The sequence below is a fragment of the Lissotriton helveticus genome, chromosome 9 (genome assembly GCF_964261635.1).
Source record: "Lissotriton helveticus chromosome 9, aLisHel1.1, whole genome shotgun sequence".
In the NCBI taxonomy this organism is placed as follows: Eukaryota; Metazoa; Chordata; class Amphibia; order Caudata; family Salamandridae; genus Lissotriton; species Lissotriton helveticus.
Window position 1 is genome coordinate 663,181,422 of NC_136070.1, and position 19,696 is coordinate 663,201,117.

The following is a 19,696-nucleotide window of genomic DNA, read 5'->3' on the forward strand; positions in this document are numbered from 1 at the left end:
TTTATCTGCATGCTTGTTTGGAGGACATAATAAATGGAGAGGACTGGTCCCCGGACTCCACTCTTAAGAGTTTTACTTCAAGCCAGTGGTGGATGTAGCACACTTGGTGGTAAGCAAGCTTTTAACTAGCATAATCCTCGCCTCTGGTTCGGATGTAAAAGGAAAAATTTGCTAGCTATTGTAACAGAAAGTTTTAATTCTATTAAGGACTCAGAGGCGAGGATTATCCCATCTGGCGAGAAGTTCTCTTTTATTCCTTCCTTGTTATCATTAAGTTGCTGGTTATTCTGAAATGTCTCTATTGATTGACTATAGTTATTTATTGCTCAGTATAACTGTGCTTGATATGAGGTTGACTGTTCTCTTTGGAGACACAGTTTCAATTATTTCTTGTTTTTTTTTACTTCATAGGGAATAATGGTTCCAAACAGGATTCGTGAACAAAGGATGGTAATGTGATTCGCGCGAAGAAAAGAGCTGCATGGACACTAACAATAGACTATATTTGGACAGCCTTGACCTGATTGTTTGTTGAAGTTATGATATCCCAAGGACTTTTGGGAATGTTAGCTTTTTACAGTGAAGCTGATGTTAAAATGGCTGCTGTTCAAATTTATAACAAGCGAAGTAAAGATTATAAAACATAATCCTCACCTCCGAGTCCTTCATAGCATTGAAACTTTCCGTTACTATAGCAAGGAATTTTTCCATTCTTAGCTTGCTTAGCCAAAACGTTAACATTCTTTTTCTTTTAACATTTTTTTCTTGAAAAATATATAAAACAAATACACAATGAGATCAATAAAGCAAGGGGAGAAAAGTTATGTTTAGAAACGAAAAGTTCCACAAGTGGATTGCAACATCTCGGTTTGGGCATGGTATTGGATACAGCGGGGAAATACAGAGGGCAAACAGCAGATATAGGGGATTGAAGGTGTGGTGAAGGGGTCTGAGTTACTGGAGAAGTAATGATTTGAAGGAAAAAGGTGAAAGCACATAGTTAAGAAAGCATGCTGAAAAGAAAATAAAGAAGGGGAGGGGTTCCGGACTGTAGGGGTTGGAGCAGTTTTAGTTAAGCGGGGTATTGACGGGAGGATGGGCTTACAAAAAACATTTGTATTTATCTCCCAAAGAGGGGTTAAGTATTGAAACCAGGGGAACTTGGTTTAAGAACAAACCAACAGTTAGGCTGAAGGGAAAATGGGGGAAACAGCTAGGACAAGGCCTCATGGGAGGGAAGGGTTGTCATTGGTAGGGGAGTGAGGTTTGAAGGGGTGAGAATAATAAGGGGAATCAGATACCAATGGAAACTAGTGAAGACCTCCAGGGTATGAGAGGGAAGCCTGCCGTAGGTCAAACTGGGAGGAGTGCCTATCCGGGGACTTTTCGGCAAGGTCGTCCATAGGAGATCCCAGGACTATGCCATCAGGTAAGTACTGAGACCTTTACATTCTTCCGTGTGCAGGGCCCTACTATCCGCTCGGTCCCATCTTGTGAAAGTTGTCTAACATTTCAGTATGCATGGAATATGTGGTGATTTCCAGTTACTTGTAATCACTTGCTTAGCTAATAAAAGACTGCAGTCTAAAAGGTGTGTTGCTGCTCTGTGGCAATTCAGACGAGGAAGAAAGGACAGGGTGCCAACCTTCTTACTTCTGCATATGTGGACAGAATATGAAACACTTGAGCCCAAAAAATAGAAAGAGATGGACAATACCATAGCATATGGAGTAGGTCTGCTGGTTCTCAGGTACATCAGGGACAAGTTGCGGAAACTCCAAGGAATAATCTCTGGAGTCTGGCGGGGCAGATATATCTTGGTGCAGTACAAAGCGCAATGTTTACGTCCTTGTTCCTATATAAAGGTAGTCTTCTTTCTTGCTCACGATCTTAGCCTTCAGACACCTGTATTCTTTCAATGCTTGATACACCATTACAATTCCTATCATTTTGTGTGTTTCCTCTTCTTGTAGAGCTAACTCCAACACTGTTTGCCGGGGGAGCCTCTGGCCGACTGATTCTTAATTCACAGACTATTAACTTTTCTTTTGTGAATAAATCCCTTCAATTGTCAATTGCGGCATGAGTAGATTTCTTTTAAACATGAATATCCATACAGGGGACAGGTCCTTGGTTGGATGAGCCAACTTTCGGTCACTATACTTTCTAAATCTCAACACCAACAAGGATTTACAAATCATCAAGTCATGGGGATTCGGCAGACAAAAACATACTTGGAGGCTCACAATTTTTCATAATTTTAATAGAAGTAGTGGCATTTTCCGAGGAAAATATACCCTCTTAAAAATCAATACCATAAACTGAAGAGCTTCATTCAAATACAATTGGCATAAGCAGTTTATAAAAGCACAAAAATCCAAATAAAGAGCCACAGTGCTCTGGGATTTTCTCTTTTGAGCGAAATGAGGAACTGGTGTACTGAACTTCCACAGATGGAAAGTGGCTTGAAATGGACAATACACATTTCCCTGTGCTGCCTATTCACAAGTGGTTTTCCTTAAAAAGACATTGATTTTTTTGCTTGTTTTTTAAATATTAACTGTAAACATTTTAATACACATTCTGGGAATTGCATAATGGTTATGAGCAATGTTGAAGCACCGATTGTGAAGTAATTATTTTACAACTGCATATAATGGCCAAAATAATATATCTACTCCAAACCTCTCGATGCATGAGAAAACAGTGGCCACTCCAGACGGGGGTAAGAATAGTTTCTTTATTCAAAATTACAGCGTTTCAGTTCCCCGACGCATTTCGGCTGGTCCCAGTCTTTATCATATATATATATATATATATATTTGGCTTGGTGTTTTGAGAGGTAGGTGGGGTATGAAGAGGGAATAGGGTATTTATTTTATTTATTTACATTATTTGTAGAGCGGACTGTCACCTAACGGGCATCCTGGGTAGTGACAGTTCCGGGGACACAGTTGATTGGGCATGGGCACAGAGGTTTAAGAGATGTGCCGGCAGGCAGTCCAGGATGGTATATACAGTGGAATATGTTAACATGGTAAAGCTAAAAGGCAGGTTTTCATCATACATGAGGGACACCAGTAGTGATGGAGCACATGACAGAGGTCTGGGGAACATGGCAATGGCTCCTCCTTTGAAGTCCAGTCTGATTTTTCCACGTATTTCAAAAGTATTTGGTGATTAAAAGAACTCTGATATTATTTGGACATAACTGGTTCACTTTCATCCAACCATGGCAAAAGGTGGAAAAAAAAGCAATAGTTTACTAAGTATTGCAAAATACTCCTCCTACACAGTAGGTCAAAAGCTAAAGAATTCAGGCCCAAATGTACGTAAAACTACAACCAGTATTTTTGCAACCAGTGTTTTATTTTGTGAACAGAACTTTGTGTTAATAGGTCGGTTCACAATCAAGTGATTCCTAGTAGGCCGCAATTCGAACTACCTCGGGAATAATAATTAGGTAGGCCAAATGAATTGCAGCCATCACAGGGATAGTGGCTTGCTGAGGGCAGCAGACCACCAGGTCTGTCATTTCTTTTAAATAAAGCAATATTTATGTTTTAATGCAACTTGTTTTGCACTTAAGATGTGTTTTAAAACAAAAAATAAAATTAAAATAACCTTTTTTTTTGTTTAAAAGAGTAGGCAATGGACTATCGCCTACTCTTAAAAAATATTTTTTTCAACATTTTCAAAGGGAAGGCTTCCATTTGGGGTCCCCTCTTCCTGTTTGCAAATGGCTATACACCTCCTTTGAGGAGGTGGCAAATTATTAATGTTTTGAGACTGGAATTCGGTTGCACAACAATACATCCCTACAGCGATTAGGTTGGAAGAGACACGCTAAACACACATGCCCCTTCCAAATACCAAATCGGTAGTGGGTCGCAAATTGCGATTTGTTAACTTGCTTCCAAATTATGATCTGTGGTTTGTAAATATGAGAATGCATGTTTGTGACTGCACACGGCCCATTCTGTGACTTGAGCCATTTGCAACCACAAAAATGCTTCGTACATCTAACCATCAGTTCTCATTTTATCCTTCCCTAGGAAACTGATCGTCTCAATGGAGTTCAGGGGTGGAGGCAAGAGGTGAAGCAAAATGAAAAAAATATACTGCATAACCAGAAGTGCTTGCTGGCCTAAAGATTATAGTAGGTCCTAATTGAAGGTCATTAAAAAAAATTAAATGTAGCTTGAAATGGAAGTAGCTCCCGCGGGGGGAAATTGTAAATATCTCACCTACTAAGGGACTGTGTCTCCTCCTGTATGATGTTAATAAAATAACAATGTCAATTTACAATTGCGCTGCATCCTTTTTTTATCCACGTAACATTTCATGCAGATATTTACCTGAAGTTTTACTGCAATAACCACGGAGTTCAGATCCTTGTCCAGTTCCTTCAGTATAATCAACTTCTTCAGGGTCAAGCTAAACAGCCTATAAAAGTAAAAAAATGTAATAGTAGTAAGTCTCCTCAGGGTACATCAGTTATCATTTGTAAAAATATATTTAAACAAATTAGCAAAGAACAATTTCAGTTTACCAAACATTTTATTTGGAGAAGCCTACATGAACTACATAGGATAGCACTAACTAACAGATGCGCTTTCGTTTTTTTTCTTCTAATACTGCAAGGCTTTTCTTCTAATACTGCAAGGCTGTAAGCCTTTCTTTTTTTGCACTGGAACATACTGAATATCTCCCAAAAGGAGAATCTTCTGAATCTCCTACAAAAGCCCACAAGATATATATATTTTTTTACTTTGGGGGGAAAGTAGGGCAGACTGAAGAAAGGTGTATGGAATAACTTAAGTTGTTAGTTAAAGTCCGAAAGCAATCCACCATAGAGGGCATAGAGCATGTTCCTTGACTGGTTGTATGGAATGAGAGTAATACCACCCTTGCTGTTGGTCACTAGCGATGGCAGAGACTAGGCTAGTTACCATTCAGTTTTAAACTGTTTATTTAAGGACTGTGTTAGTGATTCTAGAAAACAATGTGGGATAGTCAAAAAAACAATTATTGCTCTGGCTGTGGTGTTTACCAACTTCCCAATATAATAATACTACCAAATGTATTTCCTTATAACCGATTTGATCCATATTCATACAGAAAATGAGCAATATAAGGATCACTTATACGTTTTATATTAATTTATTATGTCATATAGAAATCATAATTTTTCAATCAAACTTATCACACGCTATCTTCAATAAATACAGTTATAAAAGTATAAAAAGTACAAAAACTAAATCACAGACCTAAACATTAATTCATTGTTGGAGACAAAACCAATCGCAACCAGACATATATTCATATTCACACCTAATTCTTTATGTTCCTTTGTGATTTCCACTCAACCTCTATTGAAGGTCCACGTAATAAATTCCTCTAAAACTTTCAGATTATGGAACCATGCAAACAATTCAGTGTTGTGTCAATAATTGAGATTCTAACACAACACTGTATAAGTATTAAGCCAAAACAGAGAAATGTACTATTTTAGTAACACAGTTTCCCTCATTTTCCTTTTATCTTATTATCTTCACAAAAGACATTGAGAAACAGGATATTTTCCTTTGCCTAAGGCTACAGTGACCACAGAAGACAGATAGATCAAACATTATCACTGAGGTTTATCCCTGGTATTTAATGTCCTAGCTTTGTACACTACCTTTTTAAAGGGGTTCATGTCGAAGCATTAACGGACTGACGCACAATAGACAATTGCTTGAAGCAAGGTTTAGTTTGCGCTGAGGGTGCAAACCAACAGTTAGGCCTGAAAGAGTATGTTGCAAAGGAGGAATCTAATGCTGGCCTGTAATGCTTTGTGCATGAATGCTGGTACCATTATCAGAGCATGAAGTGGATGACTGGATTGATACGCATGCACAGTGCTTAGTTCTGGAATATGACTTGCATTAGATTGGAATGTCTCCAGCCTTGTTTTAAACTACTTAACCAAGATATGTAAAATGTATCAGATAACATTTTTAAAAAACATAACCACTTTGTTTTCATTGTGCCATACTGTATCTAGAACCCCTAAATCTTTCAATGCAAACCCTTCGGTATTGACAGGCAACACAACCCACCTTCAGTGCCTTTGTTAATGTCTGCCTATTCTCATGTAACAACACGTACTGCAGAATTCTACACAAAGTGCTCAGATAAGCTTCAGGGTGTGGTACCTCACATATAAGTAGTCGACAAAATATATTAATTACAATTGTTTTTTTTATCGGTTGAGAAACTCACAGACGCTGATAAAAAGGTCTTAAAGATGGAATAGTCAGTACATTGGCCACATGAATACTAAACATTACAGATTTATGGACATGAACACTGGTCATAAACATAGAAGGAGTTGAAGCAGAGTACCACGCAGAGCAGAGATGTGGTGGAATGACACGGCACAGATAATATTGTAATAGTATGAAGACAGTCCAGTGTCAGAAACATTCTGCTGTACTCTATCCACTTATGGCTTGCCCCTCACCCCATTCTTCTGCTTTTTGTGATGCACCGCAAAACGCTATCCAAGGTAGAGCATTGTTTAGTGCCCAGTACAGGTAAGGCAAAAGACCTTCACTTAATCACAAAATAGTCAAAATGTTCAAGACTGCATGGATCGTTTTGGGCACCTTAGTGCCAACACATGCAGGACGCCCTTCAGGGGCTCCACTGTACAGTACAATATTAAATATGTTTGAATGGGTAGTCTAGTGCTTTAGGCTTCAGTCCTTACTGCTGTGAATTTTCCTACCAAACAATACCCTGACCTGCGTGTGTGCCGAGAAGGTTTTTCCTCATAAATGGCCAGTTTAGGACTTCAAAACAAGAATGGAAGAGTACTGAGAGATAAAGCCAAAAACGTTTTAGTGATGGGGCACCGCCTGTCACATCTGGCCAAGTACATGGTCCTTTGTGGGACTGGTCCTACCTTCAATATCAATATCGTTTTTATTTATTTACAGAGTTTTTCTAAGGCACCCCTTCACCAGTTATTATTAGGAGTGATTTACATGCAACATTAACTGCTTCCACATAAGGTTATAATAACAACAGTCAAACATTATGAAAATCAAAAGGGAGACCTGAAGTGGGCAGGAGGTAGAGATAGGGGATCTTGTGAAGAATCACTAATGTTACATCTGCTACTGCGACATACTACACCTTTGAGGCCCTGACACGATGGGGAGTTGCAACTTATATGCAAAGTCTTGGGTGATCTTGGTTAGTGAAGGTGTAGTAACTTATCTTGAAAATTCTTACTTAAGATATCTGGTAAATAGGTAGGTCTAGGATTTTGTGAAGAAGAAATGGAATGTTTGTCCTCAGTGCCCTCAGCTGAATGCACAAGAACTGTTGTGAGGGTCAGCCATTAAGAAGAAACACTAAACCCTATGCACTGTTTAAACTGCTCTTTAACCATATATAAGAAAGAGGTTAGCAATTTTATGTGTGCTGCAGTGAATATTTAAAGAGCAACAGAATGCATCAGCTCTAGGAATATAAGACAGCAGAATATATGTTATGTCCATAAAGAACGAGCGTTAGGACATGCACTGCCCTGTAAGCAGAAAAACAGATATGCCTAGGATGATTGGTGTAGCATGGGTGTTGTATGGGTGAGGGCAAGGTCTGTGCACGTGTAGGTGAGGGTTAGACCAATGACAGTCACAAAATTCTGGAGGGCCAACATCTTTTAGAAGTCATATCATTATATTACTCCTGGGTCCTTCCTCATGGGCCTGAACCAATCCAATCTCATATACTATTACCAATCAACATTAGAACCTATTTTTATAACCAAAATGGAGTTATGTTTACAGCAACAGCACATTACTGGCACTTGAACCAAATCATATTCCGCAAATGTGTAAATCCTAACAATGTCATTACCATTCAACTTTTACCCACCATATATATTCGACAATGCCAAGCACAGCCACCGGGCTAGGGTGTATGGTTCACAATGGCAGAATAGCAAATAAACACCACTCTGACACTGCCAATCTCATTAACTTTTATTATCTAGATTTACTTTGAATAACCAAATCATGGTGCACAGAGCACACTTGTTTAGTACTAGACGAACTAGTGCTACATCTTGCTCATCATTAGTAACGTTATCAGCAAGGCACTGCTGTGATATAGATTCGCACTAGGAACTAATCCCAGCACATTGCTTATTAGGCTATTCAGCTACCCAGTTCTTACAAGCTGTAATGCTTACGTTGTATTGTGTTAACCCAAGCATTATGTAATGCTGAAAGTAGAAGAATGTTTTTCGGGAGCTGGAGCTCAAAAGCAGGTATTTCAGATACATTATTTGGGAGAAGTTCAAGATGACAGCATTTGGGCTACACAGTCATTCCAAATAACAAACAGAACCTGTTTGCATATGAGAATGCACTGCTCACTTGCCCTTACGGTGCTTTCTACTGAGAGAGCGCAAATCGAGAAAAAAATAAGAAGTGCACCATATTTACAAGCACGTTGCATTAGTTTAGTAGAGAAAATACATAAGAGTGTTTAATTAAATTAGAATGCATATATCAGTGTGAAAAGCTAATGTAGAAGTGTGTAGAGATGTTAGAATAATGTTGAAATCCCATGTTATGTGGCTGTTGTAGAGGAGAATGTAATACTGCTAAACGTAGAAATGTGTAGGCCACATGGCAGTTCACAGAGAATGAAAGGTGCTGTTATACTTTCACATGATATGGATTTTAATGTTGTTGTAATTCAAAGTATTATTGATCATAGAACTGAAATATATGTTTTATAGAAGTGTTTCATATAACCATTGTGTGTAATAAGTTAGAATTCTGTTTAGGCTAAGAAATTAAAGGTTTACAGAGTGCACAGGCCCGTTTCATGTAATTCTAATAGGCCTGAATAGATAAGTTCATTTCTTTTGATCTGCATGTGTTAGTTAGAGGAATATCATGTTAAGCTTAAATTGCAGAGACTGCTCGATGGTTTACGACTTAGAAGATATGGTGGAGGCCGGAATTTGGGGCCCACTGTACAAGTGTCTGTTTGCAGGTGCGAGGAGGTTCCAATCAAGAGAGTGATGAATAGAGTTTTGTTCAGGGAGCCAGGCACAGGCCTGGAGGAGGCTTCAGGAATTTCCTGGGGGGTACCGTCCTGCCGGAGAAGAGCCTGAGAAGCAAGGTCAACGCTAACGATGGGCCCAGAGGAGTATCAGCATGGAAAATGCCAGAACTGACACCACGTGAGGGGCGTCTCTAAAGGGCGTTTCTATTGTAAATGTGATTTTTGTATTAGGGACAGCACCCCTGGGTGGAGTTAGGACAGATGGTCTGAGGAACTTAAGAGAGCGGATGGGTAGGCAGATCGGATAACTGCGAGACACCGATTTACAACGAAGACCAAGGGAAGTGAGTGATCTTCTTTGGAAGTCACCACGGCTGACACCTTTTTAGGTTAAGATTTTACTAAGTAGGGATGTCACCTAGTCTAGTGTAGGGACAGTCTAATCAGGATTTTCTTCCTTTCTGTAAATGACTCATAAGCTACAGCTTGTGTCTATTCTTGCAACTCTGATGATTTTTGAATTGGTTTTGGTGATATTCTTCTGCCGACTAAGAGCATTTAGAAAATGTATGTTTGTATTGATACCAGTATATCTTTTGAACCTTATTTTGAGATGTTTGTATCTCCAGTTAACTTTGGCTTTATAATAAACTTTTAAAACTTATTCGTAGTAAGTGGTTCTTTAGAGTGGTGTAAGTCCTTAACTGATTGACCTAGTAGTGGATTGCCTTTTACTCTATGACAGGTATCAACGGTTCAGTCGACCTGAGTTGGGATCTAGACCTATAGAAATAGATCAGAAATCCCGCCGTAACAGTTGGTAGCAGACAAGGATGGTTACCTTCTAGAGGAAGGTGATCTAGACTAGGTTAAGATTACCCCAAGGTCCCTAGAGATCGAGAGATGAGCAGCGGAAGAGTCGCCTGCCGAAGAAGGTGCTGACGGTGCGAGAGAAAAGAAGCAGCGTCGGACGAGAGTGAGTATAACAAGGGTCATGCGTTGACAGATTGCGGTGTTTTGTGTTGTATTTGTATTGTAATGTCATGCGGAGTTGAATGCCTGTAGAGTGAGTGAGAGGGTTGTGAGCGCGCGCAACCTGGCTGGGGGAAAATCTTAAGTTCGGGGAAGAGCTTAAGTGGTTCGGGTGTATCGAACATCCAGAGTAGTTGTCGACCAGAGTAAAGGGGGTCATGAGGTACCATTGATCGCCCGCAGGACTGAGATAGGGGGAACGCAAGAGTGAGTGTGTGGGTAACGGACGCAGGTCGAAAGTTACCGTGTGTAAGTAACCTATCAGTTAAGGCGATTGTCTGGACGTACACGGAAAGACATTTCGTCAGTTAAAGGTGACAATTACAGTTAGACTGTGGGCGTACAGTCAAGGAAAGTGATCGCTTGGTCGGAAGTAATCATTTTTCAGAGTATGAATGGGACGCATGCATGACCGGGAGACGAGCGGAGAAAGGAGGGGAACTGCTGCGAAGGGGGACGAGTGACGTCAGCGAGAGCCGCGCTGAGATAGGCCGGTTGGTGTGAAGCCGCGCTGTGATAGGCCGGTAGGAGTGACGTCAGCGAGAGCCGCGCTGTGATAGGCCGGTTGGTGTGAAGCCGCGCTGTGATAGGCCGGTAGGTGTGACGTCAGCGAAAGCCGCGCTGTGATAGGCCGGTTGGTGTGAAGCCGCGCTGTGATAGGCCGGTAGGTGTGACGTCAGCGAAAGCCGCGCTGTGATAGGCCAGTTAGCGAGAACCGCGCTGGGATTGGTGGATTGTCATCAGGAAGTAAACGAACGCGGAGAAAATAGAAATTTTGTAGATTTTGAACATGAAGTGTTTTAAATGTTTGAGAGGGATCTTTAAGAGAAAAAGAAGAGAATCTTATCACGGGGAAGAGGCACCGCCAGAGGGTACACCAGCTCACTATATGGCAACGAATGTTGGATTGCATACTATACTGTGGCTTGATACTTGGAGTAAGATTACAGAAGGGAATGAGGAACTGACTTTTCCGAAATACGGAACGTTTAGACTAGAAGTGTTGCATCAGCTGAAAGCAGTTATGTCCTCATTGAGACCTTTGCCTAGACCAACACAGTTTGAGGCCCTTAATGCGTGGATTAGGGCGGCGCACGATAGGAATCAGAACAGACGCCAGGAAAGGCTAAGGCGATCAGTAAGGGCAGTGCAAGATGCCAAATGGGATGCGGAATCCAAGAAATGGAGGGTACAGACGATTGAAGTGGATAAGTTGTACCCAGTGAGAGAGGTTACAGGAGAAAAGAGACCCATAGAAGACGATGACGAGAGCGAGTCGGAGGATGGCCTAATAAATAGGTTGTTGATAGATAGACCGCCTCCGGACAATAGGGAGATAGAAGGTACTGAGCTCCCAAGGGAAGATAGGGTTGACATAGAAGGGAACAGGACACTCCCTATAACGAATTGGGTACCTACCAAAGGTGAGGAGACACCTCAACATAGTCCTGTACAGAGAGTAGTCGGAAGGGTTGTGGTGCAGAAGATGCCAGCAACAGAGAGGGTTGAGTCTTATGGATTGCCAGATGCTCTTCAAGTACCCGTTACCATAGGTCCTATAGTGTCGGTTTATCACCCAGAGAAAGGGAGAGAGGAAGAACAGGTACGGCTAGACAGAGAAAGAGTTGAGATGGAAAGGAGGAATAACATGACAAACGCCTGGAGGAAACTGCCAGGACCGATAACGTGGAGCACCCCATTGGATTCAGCAGTGGATCCCGTAGTAGAGCAGGGAGGTCAGAGAGGACCGATGGACCTGAGGGGACCACGGCCGAAATCCTATAAAGAGTTGAGGGCTGACTTGAAGGAATGGGATAGGTCCACAGAAGCACAGAGCAACAGGTCAAGAGCAGAAGCCGGATGGGGAAGTCGAGGCAACGGGACATTATCTCACTGCGGGGCTAGCGAAAGCAGTCAGGAGTGGGACGGTAAAAGTCAGGAGAGTAGAGGAGTTATATGTCATATTGACGGTGGAAATGGGCAGGAGCAAAAAGGTAGAAGTGTGGAGAGGCGTCTCGTCTCATTCAAGGTGAGGGAGACCAAAGGACACAAGAGTACAGGGATAGGTTTAAGTGCACTCTCCACGCACCTGATGATAACGTACAGTACTGGAATTGTGGGAACATGGGGAACCGCGAAGGATCTTGCCATGCGTCGAGTGATCAGAGATCACAGGCAAATTGCGAAGGCATGGGGAATAATGGAATGTCTTACCATGCACCTAGAGAAACCAGGCAGAACGGGAAATGTGGGACTATGGGAAATAGAGAAGTGTTTCACTATACACCCAGAGAGGATGGAACTGCATGGGACCTGGAGAGATGGGAGCATGGGAGGACTCCCCATAACACGCCTGAGCCCAGACGTAGGACTCAGAGCTGTGATGGGAGAGATGTAAATGGACTCTCTAGAGATAGCATACTGAAAGCTGTGATAAAAGCCAAAAGACTCGATGTGACCAGCTTAAAATCTGACCTGGACGAGATAATTGATGGTGTGTTGCCTTTAGAAAGGATTGACATGTACGAACAAGATGAGCTGCTGTTTATAGCAAAGGATGTTACTCGGAAGGCAAGAGCAACTCATGAGAAACTGTCTGAACTGGCAGACAAGTATATGGTAGATTTGTCCAGAACAAAGGCATTGCAGGGTAACCATAGGTTGCATTATTCAGATCAGGACTTAGATGAGAGGAGGACAACCGGATTAAAAACACACATAAGGGAACTGATCACAGGAATAAGAGCATGGAGAGATCTGGACAAATGGGAAGAGAGGTGGTCCAAAAAGGGAACTGTTAGGCGGAGCGCGAATGTGATGTCTCCGGAGGGAAGGCTACTGCAGATGGAGGCATTCCCTTTGCGAGAAATAGCGAATGGGAGTTATGTACACGTGCCCTGGAGTAGGGGAGATTTGGCTGCATTTACCAACTCATTTCCGAAGTTAAGGGAAAATCCCGTAGAGTGGTACAAGCAGGTAGAGAGGTTTGTCAAGATTTCAAAAGTATTGTGGATTGATTTGAACACCTTATTTGACATTGTGGTCCCAGGAGACTTGTGGATAGCATGCAAGGTTAGTGTCGAATGGCCAACTGCAGAACCAGAAAGGGATGCTCGTACTAATGGACCGTCAGAAACCGTAATGTTAAAATATGATAGAGTGATGACATGGCTGAAGGAAAAGGTGCCACCACAAGATATAGATTGGGTAAAAATAGACCGAACAAGACAGGAACCCAAGGAGACAGTTCATGAGTTTTATGAGCGATTGTTGAAAACGTTCAAACAATACAGTGGATTAGATGTAATGGATCCCAAAGATATAGGATAGTTTGTATCGAAGTTCATTTTGGGGTTGAGACCTGATATTTGTTTGATGATTCAGCAACATTTAATTTGTTGGCAAAACAAACCATTGGATGAAATTTTGAGATACGCAAGGTATTGCAGTGATGAAATAGATTCCAAAGCAAAGAAACTAAAGGAGAAACTGATGATGGTACAGATGCAGTCGACTGGAAAGGGTGGACAGCAGCAACAGGGAACAGGGACAATGGGACGGAAACCAAATAGTCAGAATAAGGACAGCGAGGAAAACTCAAGACCTAGAATAGACATTGCTACATTGAAAAAAACGACAAAGTGTCACCAGTGTCACCAGGTGGGACATTGGAAACGCGAGTGTCCTTATAACCCTGAAAACGGAGAGCTAGAAGTAGAGGAGGAGGAAGTTCAAGAAGTTCCAGTTCAAAGGGTGACGGTGCCAAAGAGTAAGGTGGCCAAAGGGGGGACTTCGGCTCCACGAGCCCAGTTCCCGCAGCCACCAAAGATTACGACAGGGGGAGAGATCTATAGACAAATGCCTCTTTTTATAGACGAAGAAGAGTGTTACTACGTTGATCCATTGACGGGACGACGTGTAAGTAGAGAGGAGGACTGTACCCTCGGGGCAGTTCTAGAGGTGGATCAAAGAGGACCGTTTGTTGAGGCTGAAGTGGCAGGGTGTCCTACAACATTCTTAGTAGATACCGGAGCTACTCGATGAACTTTGAGATCGGCAGTGGTTCCAGATCTACCAATGTCGGGGGAAACAATTCAAGTGGTAGGAGTTGCAAATAGGAGAATGACTAACCCTTTGACGGAACCAGTGCTAGTGAAAATAGGAAACTACACCGATGAACATCAGTTTGTAGTATGTGATTCTAGTCCTGTGTGTCTGTTAGGAAGAGACTTATTGTGCAAACTGAACTGCACAATATACTGCACACCTCAGGGAGTGGAGGTACAGACTACAGACGATGATGCTACCTTTAAAGTTGCAAATTCGAGAGTATGCGTAGAACTGTATCCTACCCTGACTGTGGAGGACCTTCCTCGGGACTTACGAGATACAGTGTCATCAGAGGTATGGGATTTTACTGGAGAAGAGATAGGATTGATCAAAGGAGTAGAACCAGTGAAGATCATGGTAAAACCAAATGTTGAATATCCAAGAACGCCTCAATACAAATTGACCCCGGAGACGATTGCAGGAATAAAACCCGTAATCGACTCTATGATTCAACAGGGAATACTGAAGGAAATCGTGGGTTGTCCATGCAACTCCCCGATTATGGATTTGCAGAAACCTAGTGGGAAATTTAGAATAGTGCAAGATCTTCGAAAGATTAATAACATAGTTGTTTCATGTTGTCCAGTGGTACCGAATCCATCAGTGATATTGTTTCAGATACCATTCCAAGCTGAGTGGTTCACCGTGATAGATCTTTGTCAGACTTTCTTTTCAATTCCATTAGATGAGGAAAGCCAGTATCTTTTCGCTTTTAAGCTGGAAAATCGTGTCCTAACATGGTGTCGTATCCCCCAGGGGTATACAGAAAGCCCATCAATTTTCAACCAGCTATTGAAGAAAAATCTTGAAAGTCTAGTACTGCCACAGAACTCGGTTCTGGTCCAGTACATAGACGACCTACTTGTTGCGTCAGGAACGGAAGAAGCTTGTAAGATAGATACCATCGCCTTGCTGAACCATTTAGCTGAAAATGGGCATAAGGTATCTCCGAGCAAATTGCAGTACTGTCTGACAGAAGTACAGTACTTGGGTCACCGGATAGAAAAAGGAAAGCGCAAGGTGTCACCAGATAGGATAGAGGCGATAATGAAGATGAATGCGCCTACGACACAGAGAGAAGTCAGGATGTTCCTAGGAATGGTTGGTTATTGCCGACAGTGGATAGCTAACTTTTCCCTGAAAGCAAAACCCTTACAAAAACTGACGCACACGGAGGTGAGTGATCCGGTACTATGGGACAAGGATTGTTTGATGTCTTTCCTACAGCTGAGAGAGGACTTGTGCCGTGCTCCAGCTTTGGGGATGCCTGATTACGAAAAACCATTTTCACTTTACTGCTGTGAAAGAGAGGGTTGTGCTTTGTCAGTTTTAGTACAAACTCATGGAAATGCCCGTAGACCAGTTGCATACTTTTCGGCTACTTTAGATCCGGTAGCCGCAGCGTTGCCCGGATGTCTCAAATCCGTTGCTGCAACAGGTGTCAGCATCGAACGGTGTGAAAATATCGTCATGGGACACCAATTAGTGGTGTAGGTACCTCATTCTGTAGAACTGTTAATGACCAGGACCAAGACACAGCACTTAACCAGTAATAGGCTCACGCGCTACGAGCAAGTTATTCTTGCTGCGGAAAACGTGACCATTAAGAGGTGCTCTGTTTTGAATCCTGCTACATTGATGCCACTTCCTAATGATATAGAAGGCGAAGAATGTGAAGATCACGATTGCCTTGATGTGACTGAACTATGCACCAAGCCAAGACCAGATATTGTGGATGAGCCGTTGACTGACCCTGATGAAATTTTCTTTGTTGATGGCTCATGTTTAAGAGACGATACTGGTCGGTTGAGAGCAGCTTATGCTGTTTGCACCATTACTGGAGTTGTGGAAGCCGCTTGCCTGGAAGGAGTACACTCCGCTCAGGTAGCCGAAATCATTGCATTGACACGTGCCTGTTTAGCAGGTAGCAAAATTAGAGTCACCATTTATACCGATAGCCAATATGGTTTCGGTGTAGTTAATGATTTTGGGCAATTGTGGTCTCAGAGAGGTTACATGACCTCCTCTGGTTCGCCTATTCGAAATGGGGAATTTGTGCGACTGTTGTTAGAAGCATTACAAGGTCCAGCAGCAATTGCGATCGTTAAATGTGTAGCCCACATCGAAAATACAGATTTTGTGTCGCAAGGTAATTGATATGCAGACGAAGTTGCTCGCTACTGCGCGGAGCAAGGATATTCTTTCACGGAAGTGGAAGTAGGTGGGACTCAGGAAAAGACAGAGTTAAACATGATGCTAGAAACAGTTGATACTTGGGAGGATTTAAAAGACATGCAAGAGAACGCACCTGATTCTGAGAAAAAGGCATGGGAAACAGCAGGTTGTGTGAAAAGTGAACTGGATTTGTGGGTTTCAGCAGATGGAAGGGCAGTATTACCTGATGAACTGGTGAGTCCAATGGCACGACAGATACATGGTCCAGTACACTTAGGAAGGGATGCCATGCTGAGGTTATTTAGGCAGACTTTGTATAATCCTAGGTTTAGGATTGCAGCAGAAGCAGTGTGTCAAAGATGTGTCACCTGCCAGCAATTGAACGTAGGGAAAAGAACACCAGTTACAATGAGTCACATTGGGAGGTCTGGGGGGCCTTTCAACAGAATGCAATTAGATTTTATTGAGATGCCAAAAATCAACCGCCTCAGGAATGTTCTGGTGGTTGTATGCATATTTTCCAGATGGGTTGAAGCATACCCTACACGCAGGTGCGATACACTCACAGTAGCAAAGTTGTTGCTTAGAGAGTTGATCCCGCGCTTTGGGGTGCCGACCTCCTTGGAATCAGACAGAGGAACTCATTTCAACAGCGAAGTTGTGAAGATGCTTTGCTCTGCATTAAACATTGATCAGAAGTTGCAGTGTAGCTATCGACCAGAGGCTTCAGGTATCGTGGAGCAGATAAACGGAACTCTAAAGTCCCGAATAGCCAAAGTATGTTCATCGACGTCCTTAAGCTGGCCTGATGCTTTGCCCTTGGTACTCATGAGTATGCGTAGCACACCAGACAGGAGGACAGGTCTCTCTCCACATGAGGTTTTAATGGGGAGGGCAATGAGACTTCCGTCTGTTCCAACTACAACTTTGTTGAAAATTACAGATGACCTGATCTTGGATTATTGCAAGGGACTTTCTGATGTCATTCATTCTGTGTCTCTTCAGGTGCAGGCTGCTGAAGTTCCATCTTCAAGAGACCTATGTCACGACTTGTGCCCTGGTGACTGGGTGCTTGTGAAGAAACACGTCCGGAAGAACTGCCTAGACGTGCGTTGGAAGGGGCCCTACCAAATAATCCTGATAACGAATACTGCTGTAAAGTGTGGAGGGCTGCCAAACTGGATTCATGCTTCCCATACTCGAAGAGTTCCAGCACCCTTAGAAGAAACAGCTCCTCTCACAGATGAAAATCCAGCTGTGGACGGTGAACCACTACAGGGGATCAGTCAAGCTGTGGGGGTGTCGGAAGAAGTTGGGAGTGCTACAGATCCAGAAGAAGAAAGACAGGACGACAGTGAAACTGAAGTTGCCACCGAAGGAGAAAGTTGCTGTGAATACGGCTCAGACACAGATCAGGACAAGAGTGATCAAGAACCGAGTGTGAGGACAAGAAATAGGAGAACAAGGCGTGGAGAAGCTAGTTGGCCTGAAAGAAAGAAGAGGCCGAGCTTGAAGCCAACTCCAGAGAGAACTCTTGCTCCTATATCTGAAGACTCGGATCTGGACGAAGGTGCACAAAGACAGGAACAGGAAGGTCCGAGAAGATCGAGGAGGGTGCGAGTACCCTGCAGAAGATACGCTACTGAGTGGACCTACCTAGCAGCAGATGTCCAGTGCACGGAGATCCGGGAGGGTGAGGGAAGTGACATTGACCAGTACTGACCCAATCATAACATTGGAAGTAGTGTTGTTGATACCCGGAGTGGAGGTCGAAGGGTTGCTGACACTCACTATCCCTAATCCTCCTTATCTGAGCAGGATAACAGAACTGGTTTTAAACAGAATAGAATTTCCGACTTTTTGTTCAATGAGGCCAACACCCGAGGAGATCATTCTTCGTTTGGAAATATTAGAATACGTGATTAGAGCCGCTGGAACGCGTATCATTCCAGATTGTTAAAGACTTTGTAAATAAACAGATTGAAAGATGACCTAGCGCCAAGTGGAAGAAGAAGAAATTTAGGGACTTCCCATTTAGTGGACGGAGAAGGGCTAGGGTTGTCTGTTGCTATAGAACTCAAAGACTGATCTTGCGGAAGGGATTATCAGCTTCCAGGTGTGGTTCGGAAAGGCTGAATAAGCAAAGAAAAGAGACTTTGTATTGTGAAAGAAAATCAGAACTACACTGTCTTGAGGTCATGGAGGCCGGCAACCCAAACCGCAGGACAAAATGCATAGTAGGCACACTTAGTGGGAGTAATTTTCCTTATAGTTTTAGTAGTTACTATATCATATGTAGTGGGACATGAAAATGAAGAGAAGGCAACAAAGGAAGCAAAAATTGTACAGATACAGAAACCTACTACTGCTGGTCAAAGGGGGGACAATACAGAGAAAGATAAAGCTTTACTAGCAGCAGTGACTCGTAGGTTGCATATGGATGAATCACAGGGAAATTTCAAATCAAATGCATATGCTAAATTGCTTTATGAATATATTGATGCTATGGAGGCAAAAGATTGCTACGTGTGTATGCAATTGCCAGCCTCTGTAGACGAAGGTATTAGATATCATCATCTTCCATTGACCTATGGAATCACATGTAGTTTGTTGCTCAGTATATTTTATGAACGTGATGGTTTTGAATATTATTTTTCAAATTTTGATGCTGTTTTACCAGACGTTCCAAACTACAAGCACATGAACAAGTGGGATTATTATAAGAGTGAAGATAGACTAAAGACATTTTTCATTCCTTGGAAAACGTTAGATACTTCACATGCCCGAAGAAATAATTTGACTTGTAAAGTGTCAGAAATTGAGAAAAGGTTTATAGGGCAGGTGGATGATCGGTACAGGAGACAGAAGATCTTAAAGGCTTCAGGCCAATTGGAAACAGATTGGACCGAGGAAGAAAGGTCACACCAAAGAAAGGGTAGTAATGGTCCAATAGCTTTAGATCGAGAGAAAAAAGGGAAACTGTGTATATATAGGGGTAAAACCTATGATGAGAATGTGTTTGTGGGAGAAGTAAATTGTGAACATGCTTTCCAATTAGAATATTATACCAAGGATTTCTTGAAGGGAATGCAGGTGATCCCAAATGTATATTTTGTTTGTGGAAGAAATGCATACGTGAAACTACCGGATATTTGGTATGGATCATGTTATTTAGCAATTGTCTTCCCCAAAATATACCATGCTAGGGATCTAGAAATTATAGAGGGAAGAACTCAAGCTAGAGGAAGAAGGGATGTAAGCGATGAGGAGGTAGTTGGAGACGTATTTGGTGCTATGTTTCCTC

The 19,696-nt window shown here is 42.3% G+C and overlaps 1 protein-coding gene across 2 annotated transcripts in view; it reads right to left on the reverse strand.

The window, feature by feature from the left end:
- The window catches only part of PACS1 (phosphofurin acidic cluster sorting protein 1), a 1,445,983-nt gene that overhangs the window by 1,190,447 nt on the left and 235,840 nt on the right, over positions 1-19,696 (reverse strand). For both annotated transcript variants that reach the window (XM_078660756.1, XM_078660757.1), the window contains exon 2: positions 4,359-4,446. In XM_078660756.1, coding sequence (XP_078516882.1) covers positions 4,359-4,446 — 88 coding nt within the window. The remainder of the gene's footprint in view (positions 1-4,358; positions 4,447-19,696) is intronic.